General features: G+C 40.2%; 1 protein-coding gene across 1 annotated transcript in view; it reads left to right on the plus strand.

Annotated features, from left to right (window-relative positions):
* Positions 1-17,874, plus strand: part of LOC126372724 (adenylate cyclase type 2-like) — a 201,439-nt gene that overhangs the window by 42,304 nt on the left and 141,261 nt on the right. Inside the window, 1 exon segment of the mRNA XM_050018582.1 lies at positions 10,755-10,883. Within this exon segment, the coding sequence (XP_049874539.1) occupies positions 10,755-10,883 (129 nt within the window).

A 17,874-nucleotide genomic window follows, 5' to 3' on the forward strand; every position in this document is an offset into this window, starting at 1 on the left:
ATCCGTACTTCGGAAGGCACGTTAAGCCGTTGGCCCCGGTTACTACTTACTGATGTAAGTAAGTAGTCGTTACATGAGTTATGTCAGGGGCTTTTGGCGGCTCAATAGTAACCTTCACACCAGGGTTAAAGAGGTTAGTAATCCACCTCTCAACCACCTCTCGGGTTGGTGGAGGTATTTTTACGGCTAATAGCCGGAACCAACGGCTTAACGTGCCCTCCGAAGCACGGAATCATCTTACTTTTTCGGACAATCAGGTGATTCAAGCCTGAAAAGTCCTTACCAAACAAAGGACAGTCTCACAATGTGATTTCGACAATGTCCCCATCGGGAATCGAACCCGGGCCTCCAGATCGTGAGCCAAACGCCCTAACCACTAGACCATGGAGGCTGTTAGATTTATATTATTCTATTTTAATAAATATTCATTATTACAAATACCTATCTACGAGATGTTTTGAAGCCTATTATTTATTTTCGGTTCTGATACTCAGTGACCTTTCATATCGCGTTACAAAGCCTCAGGATTAAGATTAATAGACTTAAATAAACCAAACATATTTTACAAAGAGAAGACATGGTAAGTAAGTAAATTGTTTAATAAAATGAAAGTCATGCTTTTTAAGTAGAGTCAGGTGAATGTATAGATTTAAACGTAGGATCTTTAAACGTGTTTTGCTGACCCAGTCAAAAACCAAGTGCTTTTTCATAAAAAAAAAACTCAAATTGGGAGCGCGGATTCGAACCCCGGTACCGGACTACACCAGGTCAATGTGTCTACATCAATGTGGGACATCGTAACGAATACTGAGGGGGATGATTCAGACCATGATTCTGAGTTAATATCAAGTGGAATTTTCCGTCGCAAAATTCATGTTTTTTTAGTTTTTTTAAATTATTTTCAATTCTATAGATACTTTTGTGATAGAAAATTCCACGTGATATTAATGAGCTGAATTATCCCTCTCAGTATTCGTTACGATGTCACTAACACTCCGTACAAGTACATACATGTAGCCGTACTAGTAGGTATGGGTGTTTGTGACACTGTAACGAATACTGAGGGGGATGGTTCAGACCATGATTCTGAGTTGATATCAAGTGAAATTTTCAGTCGGAAAATTCATAAAAAAATTGTGTATTGCGATGGAAAATTCCACTTGATATTAACTAAGAATAACAGCTGAATCACCCTCCTCAGTATTTGTTACGATGTCACTAACACCCTCCAACCTACAGGTATAGTTTGCAATACAATCGCGTACGAAATATTACGCACTTCACATAAAATCTAGTTTTAAAAAGCTTCGTGATTCCTACGTCATAAACCTCAGAAAATAAAAGTTTGTAATAAACAAAGCTCAACAGATTATGAGACAAACTTCCCACTGTGCAGACATAGTGCAGAGAGAACAGTTAGTTAGCTTCGTAGAGCGAAAATAAACATGACTTTTATGCATGTACGCTTTTGATTCTTTGTCGTGGGTTCGATTTACTATGAACGGACGTGATCCTTTGTCGACTTCTGACTGCACTGAACGTATGAGTAGTGTATAGTTAAGTTTCTTTAATCCCAGGGCACACAGGTGTTGCCACACCGATGCGTCAGGTGTCATATCGTTGAGATTTATATTATAAAGGGTTATATATAGAATACTGAGGGGTATGATTCAGGCCATGATTCTGAGTTAATATCATGTGGAATTTTCTGTCGCAAAATTCGTGATATTTTGTGTTCATTTTTAATTATTTTCAATTGCTACCTTTGCGATGAAAACTTTCACTTTATATTAACTCAGAATAATGAGCTGAGTGATATCCCTTAGTATTCTTTATGATTTCACTTACACTCCGTACAAGTACATAATATGGCTGTAAGTGATACCGTAACAAATACTGAGTGGGATGATTCAGACCATGATTCTGAGTTGATATCAAGTGGAATTTTGTGTGGTTTTTAATTATTTTCAGTTCCATACTTTTGCAACGGAAAATTAATTTGATATAAATTCAGAATCATGGTTTGAAAAATCCCTCAAAGTTTTCGTTATGATGTCACTTACACCCTGTAAGTACATATTTATATTCAACGATGAACGAACAACGTCGCAACGGACCACAGTTCCCTTTGCTGTAAATAAGGTTGTACTCACAAGTCTCTTTCGTTAATTTTTAGAACCGTTCCATCCATTTAGCTTACTGTTATATTTGTACTATGGCGCGGCAGTCTAAATAAAACATGCTCGTTTAACCGAGACGGGGGACTGGCATAATTACCTATTTGCATATCTGCGCGTCTGTCCTTTTATTAAAACAGAAAGGTGTCGCGGGAGGTGTTCATATACTACTGTTTTGGACTACCTACTGAGATCTTGAGGAAGGGGTAGACCTAGGGGAATATTTATGAAACAAATAAAAGAAAAGGTGCAGGTCGTGTCGTATCAGGAGGTGAAGGATTTGGCGGGAAGAAGAGAGGAATGGCGATTACTCCACCGACAAGAGCGCAGCTCTTAAATAAAGAGAGACTGAGTTCTTGCGCCGCTTCTACTCCTGAGGCTCACTTTATTCTAGCAGAAGTGAAGTGCTAGGATCAAGGTACAGTTTTCGACAAAAAATATACGTTAAGCTTGAGAGGAACAAACCACGAGTTACGGCTTCCTTTTTCGTCTATGGTTAATGGGAAATTTTCTTTTTTAGAATTTAAAAATAAAAATAGTTCTCAAGACCTCGTCAGATGGCGCTTAACATCTACATTACTGGGTCACTGCCAATGATAGAAAAAAAACTTTTATTTAATTTAGGATAAAAATAAATGAGACAAAGACTTATCTTCTTGTTTTTACTCTCTCTGGAGATTTTGATTAGATTCTGTTTTATTTCCTCATTATTTGTTTATGTCAAAACATAATCAATGTAACATGTACATTTCGTTTTATGATTTCAAAAAGAAAAACACAAATAATATAACGTTCCGTTCCATGCAGTAACCTACTAAGTCCAGCGCCATCTATCTAGCAGGTAGGATAAAATTTAAAAAAATAATAAAAAAAATCCCCCATTAATATTATTAATACATCAATGTCTATGACTCATCTATGTCTGAGACCATAGAGCCACGACACATTCTGCCGCTGAACTGTCAGTCGTTCGCCTCTAGAGATATAATCAAAAATATAATATACTTACAGAGTTGATAAAACCTACAGTTACTCTAGGTAAACTTGATGTAGACTACCAAACTAACTAACCCTAAACTTAACTTGATCACTTGTCACCTTGACTTGACTTGGTAACTTGTCGTTTTGCGAAATAGTCTTTAATTCCATATTGCCAGTTATTTAGACAACCTGCGATAAACCTCATCGAGGTCATCATCATAACTATATTATCAGCGCACATGACCCCACTGTATTCCCGTCTCGTGGTCACCTTAGCTGGTGAATTTCTGAAGCCACAAACAAAATTATGCTACCAGACTCCAAATTTGTAACTGTCAAACTGTCTACTGATTCAAAAGTTTCCTTTTAATGGCCTTTACACTTCATATACATCATACATACATAAACAGCCTATATACGTCCCACTGCTGGGCACAGGCCTCTCCACTATCAACCGGAAGGAGCATATACCACCACGCTGCTCCAATGCGGGTTGGTGGAGGTGATTTTATGGCTAATAGCCGGGACCAACGGCGTAACGTGCCCTCCGAAGCACGGAATCATCTTACTTTTTCGGAAAATCAGCACAAGCTTGAAAAGTCCTTACCAAACAAAGGACAGTCTCACAAAGTGATTTCGACAATGTCCCCATCGGGAATCGAACGCGGACCTCCAGATCGTGAGCATTTACACCATTATCTTATAAAGTTAAAAACTTGTGAACGAGATAAATAACTTTAAGACACTTTAAGAGTTGAAATGAATTGAAGGAATCTACATTTAGGAAGAAATTAAAACGCTTATCTAAATGAGTTTTCCGGAATTTAAATAGGTACTAATAGACTATTAAGTCTCCGAGAATTTTGATTGTTTATTCGTTCAATTCCTAACCTCACCTTACTCACCAACCTAAGATTTGCAGATGACATCGTCCTGTTCTCCACTTCAGCCAAAGAGCTCGAGATTATGCTGGACGAGCTAAACGAGGCGAGCCTTGAGGTTGGACTTAAGATGAATCGATCAAAAACACAAATTATGACCAACAGCACTAAGATAAAAATAGAATTGGATGGGCAAATATTGCACTATGTTGACGAGTATATCTACCTGGGTCAGATAACGTCCTTCGAAAACAGGCAAGACAAAGAAGTGGAAAGACGCATTCAAAATGCCTGGAAGAGTTTCTGGTCCATGAAGGAGCTAATGAAAGGTGACCTCCCGATATGTCTCAAGCGGAAACTCATTGACATGTGCATATTGCCTATCCTCACCTATGGTGCGCAAACATGGTCCCTGACCAAACATCAAAAGTCCAGACTCAAGGTTTGCCAGCGGGCTATGGAGCGCAGTATATTAGGTGTTAAACTGATCGATCGCGTTAGAAACACGACACTGCGCTCCAAAACTCAAGTGGCAGATGTCGGAGAAAAATCCGCTAAACTGAAGTGGGAATGGGCGGGACATGTCTGCCGTATGCATCCGGAAAAGTGGGCCAAAATTACAACTGATTGGGCCCCACAGGGTCGTCGACGTCGAGGTAGACCACGACGACGGTGGAGGGACGAGCTGGACGCCTTCCGGCACACCTGGCGGAACGATGCCCAGGACAGGGAGGGTTGGAAAGAGAAGGGGGAGGCCTTTGCCCAGCAGTGGGACATTGATTAGGCTACAGAAAAAAAAAAAAAAAAAATTCGTTCAATATTCTTCGTTTCAAAATTGTAGAGAAATAAATTATATTCCGGTTCAACGAACGAAATCTTGGTGCCAGGCACGAGAATTCGTTGTTCCTGCATTTTTTAAGGCACTTTTTCTATCGTGTGGGTTGTGAGGAATCACCAACCTCATCAACCCTGGTGTCAGGGTTATTATTGAGCCGCCAGCCCCTGACATGGGTTATATAACGACTACATACTTACATCAGTAAGTAGTAACAGGGACCAACGGCTTAACGTGCCTTCCGAAGGACGGATCATCTTACTTTTTGGACAATCAGGTGATCAGCCTGTAATGTCCTAAGCAAACTAGGAATCACAAAGTGATTTTTGTGATATGTCCCTACCGGGATTCGAAGCCGGGACCTCCGGATCGTGAGCCCAACGCTCAACCACTAGACCACGGAGGTCGTTTTTTTTTAAGGCACTGAATATATTTAAATACACCTTTACCTACTTATAGTCCTAGTACCCTGTCTCACTGGGAAATCATGGTGCGCCACAGTAGGGTATCTATCTATCTATCTATCAGTAACACAAAACACTGAGGTGTCCTAGTAAAATAGGCCTCTAAGTCGAAACAATAGCCCTATGACTTCCGGTAGCTTTTTTAATTCAAATTAAAAAAGAATACCGTTACACTTTGAATCGTCATTTTTAAATAACGAACGTTTCATCCGCCTAAAACTACTGCAACTTCTCACAACCTGTATAGCCGGGGAAAAGAAGCTAAGTACTTACAAGAAAAACCTCGGCATGTCCTTTCCGTCGAAGTCTGGAGAAAGTTGGCGCTCGGAATATTCCTCTAAAGCGCTTGGAATACGAGTATTACTCTTATTGGAACACCATTTGACATTTGTTTGCATTGCGCACTTACTGTTATATGCGCAAATGTCAAATTGCAATATTGCTTTCTTAGATGAATTGCTTCGATGTGGCCATTTTAACCCCCTGTACCGTATTATATGGCAAGTTCCTTCTGAGTTCGCGGACTTTAATCAAGGCGGCCAGGAAATAATTTACAATTTTGAAACGGTTAATTACAGAGGTGAACTCTGACAAGAAGTCTGTAATAACTCCGCTTTTGGGTCATCTTATTTCAATAAACCGGCTAATAGGACGTCGAATTTGCACTAAACGGGTTCCATATATTAATTGTTGCTCATTAATTTCATCACTAATTTAAGAGCCACGCTCTTGTCGGTGTAGCATTCTCCATTCTTGTCTATCAAAGATCAATTCCTTCACCTCCTTATAAGACACGACGTTCGCCTTCTCTTTAATCTGTTCCATGTAAGCTCTTCTTGGTTCTTGGCTAATTTATTTACCACATAAAAAAATCTTACATAAAACTAAAACCCGACTACGGAAAAATCACGTTTATATTTTTATTTATATTATTTTTTGGGTATTATTTGTTAACATAACGTGCTTCGGATACCTACGTGTTTTATGCACGATTTGGAGATAAAACCTATCCGGAACATGTCTAAGCACTCATGTTATCAATTCACCTTCAATATCGAGTTAATACAAGAAAACCAGCAAGTAATAGCTTGTTATATATGCAAATTAAGCCCTTTAATTTGATACCCAACACACTGGGTGGTGAGCCGTATCGCCGTCTATAAAGGGCGAACTGTGCTAAGTGGTAAATGTTTAAAAAAAGGGTATTTATTATAAGTCACGGAATAGAAAAGAAAGAGAATGGAAAGGCCCTACGCGCATTTTATATGCCAACCGCTATCGCCGGTTCAACCCCACGCTCTTTCACTTACTACGCCTGCAAACAGATAACTATGATAACTCTTATTCCATAGCCAGTTTACCGGCAATGTATCATCATCATCAACCCATTAACGTCCCCACTGCTGGGGCACGGGCCTTCCCTATGGATGGATTGGACCTTAAACCATCACGCGGGCCCAGTGCGGATTGATGGTTATTAACGACTGCTAATTCAGCCGGGACCAACGTCTTAACGTGCCTTCCGAAGCAAGGAGGAGCTCGAGATGAAACTTTTTTTTGTGGTCACCCATCCTATGACCGGCCTTTGCGAAAGCTGCTTAACTTCAACAATCGCAAACCGAGCGCGTTTACCGCTGCGCCACCGAGCTCCGGCAATGTATAATGTTATACATATAATAGGCTGCAATTTTATCGTTACTTTTCGTAAAATACTGCATACTTACAAAGTATTTTTTTGTGAATAGCCGATCATACTAAGAATTTTAGCTTTTCCGCGACAAAAAGGGATCTCATTGCATGATAGTCGATATTTTGCCCTGCAGTTTATAATGTACAAAACGGCTTTTTAATATACTATCGCGGAGCTCCGTGTGTCGTAAAGTTTGCGGCCGAGTGGAATGCAAATTTGAAGTATGAACTATTTGCTCATACTTGTATGGCGCGCGTTTCGCGCTCACTTGGCCCTTCCAACCTTTTTCTTCTATTCCAAGTACCTAAGCGTTTAGAAAATGTACACCAAAAAGGTAAACTTCTAGCGGAAAGCGCTTAGGAGATTAGTTCTAATGAGAGCTTAAAATGTAGCAACGTTTACAGTTTAATCTTTTGAGAGTTCATAATAAGATTTCGAGGAGCGGGTTTTGAAAGGAGACCAAGTCCGCTTGTCAAGGAACAAATCAGTTCAGATTAAAGGTTTCGTTAATATTTCATTTATTCGCTCTATAGCCGAACTAATTTAATCTAAATAGGAATCCTTACAAATATTAAATGAAGTAGTGCGGTTAATGAAATTGTTCCTACGTAAACAGACCCTTGTTTGACTCAATTAGGTAACCAAAATCAAATAGAATAAAACTAATCGAGTTAAATGCCAAATTACTATTAATTAAAAATTTGATGGAACATTCTGTGTTTAATTTAAATTACAAAAGGTAAGAACCGGGAGTTGGTGAAGAGTAACCATAGTAACCACCCGTGACCTTGACGCATGTAGCCTGTCGCACAGGTAGGTGTAATAACCCCCAAAAATCGAAATCAGTGGTTTACAGAATACACGGAGGAGCTCGGTGGCGCAGCGGTAAACGCGCTCGGTCTGCGATTGTTGAAGTTAAACAACTTTCGCAAAGGCCGGTCATAGGGTGGGTGACCACAAAAAAAAGTTTTCATCTCAAGCTCCTCCGTGCTTCGGAAGGCACGTTAAGCCGTTGGTACCGGTTGCATTAGCAGGCGTTAATAACCAACAATCCGCACTGGGCCCGCGTGGTGGTTTAAGGCCCGACCTCCCTATCCATCCATAGGGAAGGCCCGTGCCCCTGCAGTGGGGACGTTAATGGGCTGATGATGATGAGGGCGAAGTAAGTCATGCGTTCTCCGAGCAGCACTTTCCAGTCATGGTATCGATAAAAATATCCTTTTAAAAATAGCTACACATATTAATTTTAAATGTAGATTGCAGAATATTTCCATTCCCACCCATTCGTGTACCTAGCAGTTGTCGTAATCCATTTATGAATGCAATAAAAGAAAAAGAAAGCAAGTACAATTCTCGCAAGCAACAAGAGTGTTCCGTACATGATTCTTTTTTTAATGTAAATTATTGTAGATTGGTATACTTGGAAAGACATGGGGAGGCCTTTGCTCAGCAGTGGGATCATACAGGCTAATAATAATAATAATTGTAGATTTGCCACAGTTTGGCTACTTTGCCTGGGGTGAGATGGAAAATGCAGTAATACGAAGTTGCGTACTGGAATGCTACTTTTTAACGTGATCTGTCACGTTAAAAACGTGGCTTCGGACGGTTATTGATCCTTTCTCAAAACATTTACCTACAGTTGCAATTCCAATGTCGTTGAAGTAATTACAACATGTAGTCAGTGTTGACGTCAGATCTGGCAACCCCCGTTGCCTAGGTATTGATGATTATGCCGCATAGCAACGGGGGCGTAAAGTAAGGTTTTTTACATTATTATAATTTTGTGTTCTTTTACTCATTATTATACGTTAATACTGAGTTGGTCATCTTTGATTTCGCTCCCTCATAGTCAGTTTTAGTACAGGCATGTGACGATAGTTTTATCAGACCATCATTTATTGTTAGTTCATAACGTAAAACAGGTTGTCCTTTATGAATTTTAATAATATAAACGCAAAAGGGGGCGACCCAAAGAGAAATAGCGATGCTCGGTTGATCGAGAGTTAAAAACTCTCGACATGTCATTGGAGCAAGCTACAGAGGCTGCAAAGGATCGCGAGGAGTGAAAATCTTTTATTCGAGCCTTATATCCCAACAAGAGTAAAAGGATTAGAAGAAGAAGAATAATATAAACGTATATCTTCATAGGCCACAACAATAAAATTTTTTCAATTTCATCACGGAACCCTAAATTAGAAAATTGCTTTTTTTCCTAGTATAGCGTCAGTGGGAGGCGTTGCATGCAGATTGCCATCCCCTTGTGGTTTTATTACTTTGCATTGTTCTGCAAATTGATTGCATTTATCGATGCAAGAGCTTGGCTTTAAGTTCTGAAGCGCTTACGAGTGTTGTTTGTATTTCACGAAATACTTACCTGTAGTCATATAGTAGTTAGCTGTAGTTATGTGTGTGTATACTGGAAGTTACCGACATCGTAACGAAAACTTTGAGGGATAATCATGATTCTGAGTTGATATCAAGTGGAATGTTTCGTCGCAAAAGTATGAAACTGAAAATAATGGATTGATTTTGCATATCACCTCAGAATCATGATCTGAATCATTCCTCAAAGTTTTCGTTTCGACGACACTTTCCCACCGTACAAGTACTTACAGTACAGGTAGCCACAACGATAACCGAGGGAGATGATTCAGATTATGATTCTGAATTGACATAAAGTGGAATTTCCCATCAGAAAATTCATGAAAATTTTAGAGCTTTTAAAAATTATTTTCAATTCCATACTTTTGCGACGGTAAATTCCACTTGATATCAACTCAGAACTCAGAACCATGGTCTTAATCACAACAACCGTAGAATAAATACCTAATAATACTATAACCTCCTAAGGCAGTGATTTTCAGATTGTAAAAGGACATTCGGTCTTACGAATATAGACCGGTAACTCTTTGCCCCGCACCAATTCGTATTAGGCGCTAACCGCACCCCTCTGGGTTTTACGTTAATCTTAAATGGCCGAAAGCTTCTTCTTCTTATCGTTTTGCTTTCGCTTCTTCTTATCTGGTGGCAGGGTTATTATTGAGCCGCCAAACGCCCCTGACATGGTTTATGTAACGATTACTCACTTACATCAGTAAATAGCAACCGAGACCAACGGCTTAACGAGCCGTCCGAAGCACGGATCGTCGGCCGAAAGCTGCTATGTAAAGAGGCGAAGAGTGGACTTATAAGTTAATCGGCACCTTTTTATTTGAAAAATTCTAATGTCATCCAGTAAAATTACGCGCGAAATCCTTCTAATGACGTCACTAAAAACTTTCAAATTAGAAAAAAAACAAAAGTCGCCTTGGGGGTTAAAATGCCAACATCGAAGCAATTCATCTAAAAAAGCAATATTGCTATTTGACATTTGTTAGCATTGCGCACTTACTTTTACATGCGCGAATGTCAAATTGCAATATTGCTTTCTTAGATGAATTGCTTCGATGTGGCCATTTTAGCCCCCCTTATATCTGCACTTTCTATAGTTGGCATGTTTATGGTTACTATAATAACATGTTATCCATCAATGTGTTTATGTATTTGGGGCACAGCTGAAAATCAGCGTTGTTGCTCTCCCTCAATGTCGAAGTGTCACAACATATTGCTGAGCTGACGTCCCTTTTTAGAAATAAGGTTTAATTATTATTTTCACTCCTACTATGTACCAATACATACTTATATCTAAAATAAATGATTTCTATTCTACTCTATTGTCCACAGATGGTGCATACAATGATGCCTATAGCGCGTTCCATAGCCCTTGGAATGTCCGGAATTCTGACCGCGGCCTACATCGCGCTCGCACTAGTACAGGGTGAGCAGAGCGGTGAAAAACTGTTCTATCAACAGGTTAGTATATTTATATATTATTACCTATAGTGTACCTATGTTCCCACTTCAGGAACATTCCTGGCAGGAACGGTACGTCACTGATGATAGCCTGTAGCTACTACCTGGACAATAAGGGACTATTCGGCTGAAGCTGTAGGCGGTTCATCTCTATTAAATTAATAGAGAAATTATACTCTCATAGGTGCTAATTCCTGTAAACACCATCTAATTTTATTTTAAGTTATACCTGTCATTTTCTTATCCGCCGAATAGGAAAGGGACGGGTAATTGACAAGCATGAAATTTATGGAACACATGTCAATTTTAAGCACAAATCTAAAACAATCCTATAAAAATTTTGCATTGGCTAATAACCCGACAGAATTAAGTTGACAGCACACGTCAAACGGTTTGCAGTAGCAAACCGTGTGTATCTCACTAGTAAGTGAGATACCTTTTTGATTCGCCCGGGTTATTCATTCATTTACTCATTCTTCCTAAAATTAAGAGCTGTCAATCATCTGTCCCTTTCCTTTTGGACGGATAAGAAAATGACAGGTATAACTTAAAGTAAAATTAGGAGGTGCCTGCAGGAATCGGGGCCATCATTTATTTATTACTAATTTTACTTTAGTTTATTATTCAGTGGAACACGTAACTATAACCAGTCTGAATTTTAAACCAAGGTTCCGGTTTACGCCGCTCATTCCCAGCGCATTCTGCTTTCAGTTCATGTTTTCATTTGCTACTGGAAATGTAAAGGGTATTCATTCGCTTTAGGATAAAATATTTAAAAGTAGGCTTGCAATTATTGTTCATATACCTACGTTAGAGCCAATTTGACAACTCGACTATTACTTACTTATGTACGTACCTATTTACAAGCGCTTTTTCAAGAAATACAGAGCGCGGATCACATAGTGATTTTTGTGATATGTCCCTACCGGGATTCGATCTCGGGACCTCCGGATCGTGAGCCCAACGCTCAACCACTGGACTAAGGAGGCGGTTAGGTTAGGTTAGGGTAGTTCCTAGGAACTAGAAGCCAGTGACAAGCTTTTATAAATATTAAACCAATATTTTCACTATATTGATTTTAGTAGGGCTGTAAAGTGCCTTCAATTCAAAAAAATAAAATAACCCCGACCAAAAAAAGTACGCTAACAGCAGACTAGCTCAGTGGTTCCAGAAGATATTAGTGTTTCAAATGTCAGATCCCATATATGCTTGCAATACATTCCTATCACACCTAACAAACGACCTGATGACCTTGAAGACCTGAACCGATTTCCACCAAACATAGCTAACAACACTCTCGACTGATAAACCTTTCAAACAAAAAAACCGCATTAAAATCGGATCATTCGTTTGGGAGCTACGATGCCACAGACAGACACATACACATTTACACAAATACGTCAAACTTATAACACCCCTTCGTTTTTGCGTCGGGGGTTAAAAAGGGTAGTAAAAGACGGGCCTTAGAGTTTTCCTTACAAGTAGAGTATTAACAAAGTTTTAAGGGATCGACCCTAACTATAAAGTAAAGTTAAACTAAGGCATGCCTGTGAGCCTATCGGTCTATGCCTATGTAATTTGTTCTGGATTAATGTTAAGTGTAGTTTTACCCTTTGAATTTATATCGGGGATATTAAGGCGGTTATCACCCGACGTAGGGCTAACGTACTCAACGTGATAAAATTTTCTCGCGGTCATTTTATCGATTCTGGCGATATAAAAGAATAGTTTCCAACTCGGCAAATCAGTTACTTTTTACTAAACGCCTTTTTTTTCACACGACTTATTGTTGTAGATTTGCCGCAGATGGCATTAACTACTTGGCCGGACAAATGGGAAGCGTTGAAGGCAAACCCGGTACAACGCTTAAGACAAAATGCTAACCAAGACCAGTGGATCAAGTCGCTTGCGTCAACTATCTTATTTACCTGTGTACCAACTACCGAAATATAATAATGTGTATGGCATGAGGAAGTGGGAATACTTACTACCAGATATTTTAAACAAATTGCCTTGTGGGCTACACACAGACATGTGTGCAGGAACTAAACAATGTAAAATAGAATTAAAGAAGTATTATCTGGGCGCATGTTAGTATAGTATAGCGAGTTAAGCGCATTCATTCACTCCTCGCATAAACCTGTACGGGTTTTCTGTTTAGAGGAGCGTCTTATTTTATTAATAAGGATTTAATTGTTTTTTTGATATTGAATAAATAAATAATAAAAAAGGCCTGAGGGTGCCCAGTTGGCGCGAACCTCAGCTCAGGGCGTCGTCTGAGAATTATATTTGAAAAAAATAATCGACCCTAGTGTGTCGATAGCGATAAGCGCTGATTGAGGGAAATCGTCGACCACGCCGGCGGGGTCGGTACTGGGGTCCTGATTACTAAACGGCAAAACGTGAAATTACTATGGAATTTGTATGACAAAAGAAAACTGTGACGTCATAGAAAAACGTGATAAAATGTCGGACTTATTTATTACGTTTCTCTTAATTAAAATTCATAAATAAGTTAAATAGAAAAAAAGATAAAAAAAGAATTTTCATTACTTTTAGATCTGTCTTTATTTAGTAATCAGCATTTTATAAATTGTCTTAAACCTAGTACACGACCCAATTATGTCGTTTGATGCTAATATGTGAACCCAAATAAGTCATGCCGTCCTATCAAAATACGAACAAAATCACGTGACACGCATGTTGGGAAAAAAAACTTATCGATTTCGACAAAATCTATTGAATCGATCGATAATTTTATCAAGTCGCGCTTGTTAGCCCTGATGGTCGACCGCAAGGTCGGCCGTCGCGTGGAGGTCGTCTGCAAAGAATCAAAGCTTCATATGAATATAGTATATCGTCACTGAAAATGCAAAAATACGTAAGCGCCAAAATGTCATTTCGAGAAAAAGCCGTTTAAAGTAGCTATTTCGTTTTTTTATCCTAACTTTTTACCAATTTATTCAATTAAGATGACGTCAACGTAAGATTACAAGGTTTTTCATTTTCTATATCTAACAATACATCATTATAAAATGGCAAATTTTATACCGGGTGAGAGCCAACAGCGCTCCTAGTTTGTCCGGCCAAGTGGTTAATGCTATCTGCGGAAAAACTGAAATAGGTCACATTACATTCACACACCTTATGTCACGCTTCATTCATGCTTATTTCCCGTTAGGGTTGGGTTGGAGAGGCTAAATAAATAAGTCACGTTAAAAAAAATGGCGATTGGTTCAGGCCGCGAGTGCGAACGCATCGTGTGATAACCGCCTTACTATTGAATTGTCTATAATGATTAAATTAGTTTCGGTAAAGGCAGGTCTGTTACTGAAAACTTAATTAATAGTATTAAACTCGATCTGAATTCTCTACTCATGTTACGTACAGGCCAGCATGATATGAACAATTATAATAAGTTACTTGAAAACCTACTCAACTGAGATACTTTTTACGAAACGTCAAAACAAAAGTTTTCTCTGGAGTTTATATGGAAATACAGTCCTGTGACGTCATCAATAAAAGCGGTCAAACGTCGTACTCATTGTTACTTAATTCATAAAGAAAATTCTAAAATAAGTCGAAAAATAATATGAGATTCTTCTTCTTCCTAAGCCTTGTCCCGCTTATACAGGGTCGGCTCTCCTTATCCTATTTCTATAGGTTGGTCGGTTTTGGGCCAGTTTGGCGTCCAGGTCTAATTGTTTCAGGTCCTTTTGGACCGTCGTTAACCATGTGGCGGGGGGTCTTCCACGCCCTCTTTTTGACGTCGGGATATTTAGGGCTGTTCTGACTATATGGTCTTCTGGGCGTCTCATGACGTGGCCGTACCAGCGCATTCGTTTTTCTTGAAGTTTATCGACTATTGGGGCAATCTTGTAACTACCTCGGATGTACTCATTTCGAATTTTGTCGAGTAAGGTGACTCCCGCTGACCAGCGTAACATGCGCATTTCGGTTGTGTGCAGTTTGTTTAGATGTTGTTTATTGGTGGCCCAACATTCTGCACCGTGAAGTATAGCAGGTCTTATTGCTGTTTTATACAATTTGCCTTTCACTTTAATCGGCATTTTTCTGTCGCACATTACGCCTGTGAGTTGTCTCCATTTCATCCATCCAGTTGTAGTTCTGTGAGTTACATCAGGGTCGATCTTACCATCCCGGCTGATAATGGATCCCAAGTATTTGAACTGATTAACTGTGGGAATAGGAGTATCGTTTATGTGTACATTTATAGTAGTCGGGTTAGTCACTCCATCAAACAGGCACGACATGTGTTCTGTTTTCTTTCGACTAATTCTGAGCCCATTCTCTTCCAGTGCTTTTATCCACAGATTGAAGTTGTTCTGCAGGTCTTCCACATTTTCAGACATAAGGACCACATCATCCGCATAAAGGATATTCCAGGGGATCGGCTGTTGGCACTCTCTTGTCAAATAGTCAATTGTGATGTTAAACAGTAGCGGACTAAGTGCAGAACCTTGATGGACTCCGACTTTTAGTTTGAATCTCTCACTTGTTCCTGCTGGGCTGACAACCTGGGTGGTAACATTGTCATACATGTCCTGTATCAATGATATGTACTTTTCAGGCACCAATTGTTTTCTAAGCCCTTCCCAGATCAGATCACGGGGTACATGGTCGAAAGCCTTCTCTAAGTCTATAAATATCATGTGTAGGTTTTTGTTGTTGGTCTTTGCCTTTTCCAGCAGTATTCGAACTGTTTGAGTAGCGTCAGAGGTTCCTTTACCCGCAACGAAGCCACATTGGTTTGGAGTAACATTTATGATGGCATTTATTCTGTTGTTTAGTATTCGCTCCCAGATCTTTAGGGTATGCGACATAAGTTTAATTGCTCGGTAGTTGTTACAGTCTCGCACGTCTCCCTTTCCTTTGTAGAATGGTATAAGGAAACTATTTCGCCAAGAGTCCGGGATGGGTTGACCTTCCATTAATCCATTAAAGAATTCATACAGCCAAACCTCTCCAGTGCTTCCAAGTTTCTTCCACACTTCCACGGGTATTTCATCTGGGCCGGTTGCCTTATTGTTCTTCATTTGGCGTATGGCTCTTTTGACTTCACACATTGTGATCGGTGGTAGTGGTCCATGTACAGGTCTAGGTTGGTCACCATCTAGCTTTCGTGGATGAGAGACATTGAGCAAATGTTCATAGTACTCCACCCATCGTCCTCGAATTTCTACATCTTCAGTAAGTAGTTTGTTATTTACGTCTTTAATATATTTAACAGACGTGAAGTCTTTAGTGTTGTTGTTTCTAGTTTTTGCAATTTTGTGTATATCTATTTCCGACTGTGCTGATTCTAATTGTTCATAAAATTCACTTTCGGCTTTTGCCTTCTCTATTGCAACTATTCTCTTAGTTTCATTCTTTATTGCTTTATATTGTTCGAGATGTGATGACTCTTGAGTAGTCTGCCAGGTTCTAAAAGCATCCTTCTTTACTTCAACTGCCTTTTTCACTGTATCTTGCCACCATTTAGTTTCCTTAAATGGGCCTCTCTTGGTCTTTGTCCTTCCTAGGTGCTTTTGGGCTATGTTTACGCACGATGTTTCAAAATAGTTCCACATCTCGTTTGTTGTTGTAGTGTTACAGTTTATATTTGCAATATTAATAATCTCAGACAGTTCTTGAACGAGTTGCTCTCCTGCCGACTCCCCGAGCTTATTCCATTTAATTCTTGGGGTTAATTTTCTGCTAGGTTTCAAGGGTTTGGGGAGTTTATATACTGAGACAAGTAGTCTATGTTGCGTGGTCAGGGGTTCTCCTGGTATGACCTTACAATCCTTATACAGACCCAGATGTTTTCTCCTCGTCAGTGTGTAATCGATTTGAGTGGCGTTACCACCGCTCCGGTATGTTATCAAGTGGGACTCCCGCTTCTTAAAGAAGGTGTTCACTATAGCGAGATCGTAGCTGGATACAAATTCGATTATGGTGTTGCCCTCAGAATTCCGGGTACCGTAACCAAACCCTCCATGCCACCTTTCAGAATCTTGATTACTTTCGCCCACATGACCATTGAGATCTGCTCCGATATGTATCGGTTCTTCTTGTGGTATTTCAGATATGACTTTGTTTAGGCTGTCCCAGAAGACCTCTTTTTCTGTATCGTTGCAACCTGATTGGGGTGCATACGCCGAAATTATATTAAGATAGGGCTGATTATCAAGTGCAATTTTTGCCACCATAAGTCGGTCGTTTACTCGTTCGATATTAACAAGTCTCTTTGAGAGAGCTTCTGAAAGTATTATGCCTACGCCATTCTTAGCTTCAACGCCATAGTATAGTAGTTTAAAGCCGTTCCCGATATGTCTAGATTTAGATCCCCGCCACTTGGTCTCTTGCACACAGCATGCATCAATACAACGCCTTTTTAAGGTGTCACTCAGCTCGGCGCTTCTGCCGGTTAATGAGCCAACATTCCAGGTAGCCATTCGTAATTCGCATCTGTTGCATCGACCGTCGCTTGAGGGGGACGCCCTAGCATTTACACTCTTTGTTTTAGTTGTAGTTTTCATTTGGATAAGGAGGTAGAATTGGCTGTGAGTTTTACGGCCGGTTGCCACCTGACGCCAAGGCAGTAGTACTCCTGGAGTAGTGTGGGCGCCACCGTTGGACCATCTTTGATCTCCTCCGCTGCCATCCCTTTTTCAACGTCCTGCCTAACGCTGCAACTCCATCGCAGCCTGGGGCCTCAATATGTGAGGGCAGCCTGCCGATGGGTTTGTGCCTCCTCCGCCTGCTCCGCCGTACCAGTGGTCTCCACCTCCGCCTTCGCAGCCGTTGAGGACTTCACCCGTAACCCTAGGCACGGGATCCGCGTTATCCCCCGCGTAACTGGGGCCCTGTCCGAACTCCGTCACCACCCGACTCCGGCCTACTGAAGTGAGGAGGTGTCCACCCCCGCGACGTGGACGCGCCGGACAGGAGTTACCCCAGTGGAGGGCAGAGAAGGTGGCTCTGTCCC

The sequence above is a fragment of the Pectinophora gossypiella genome, chromosome 14 (genome assembly GCF_024362695.1).
Source record: "Pectinophora gossypiella chromosome 14, ilPecGoss1.1, whole genome shotgun sequence".
NCBI classification, from domain to species: Eukaryota; Metazoa; Arthropoda; class Insecta; order Lepidoptera; family Gelechiidae; genus Pectinophora; species Pectinophora gossypiella.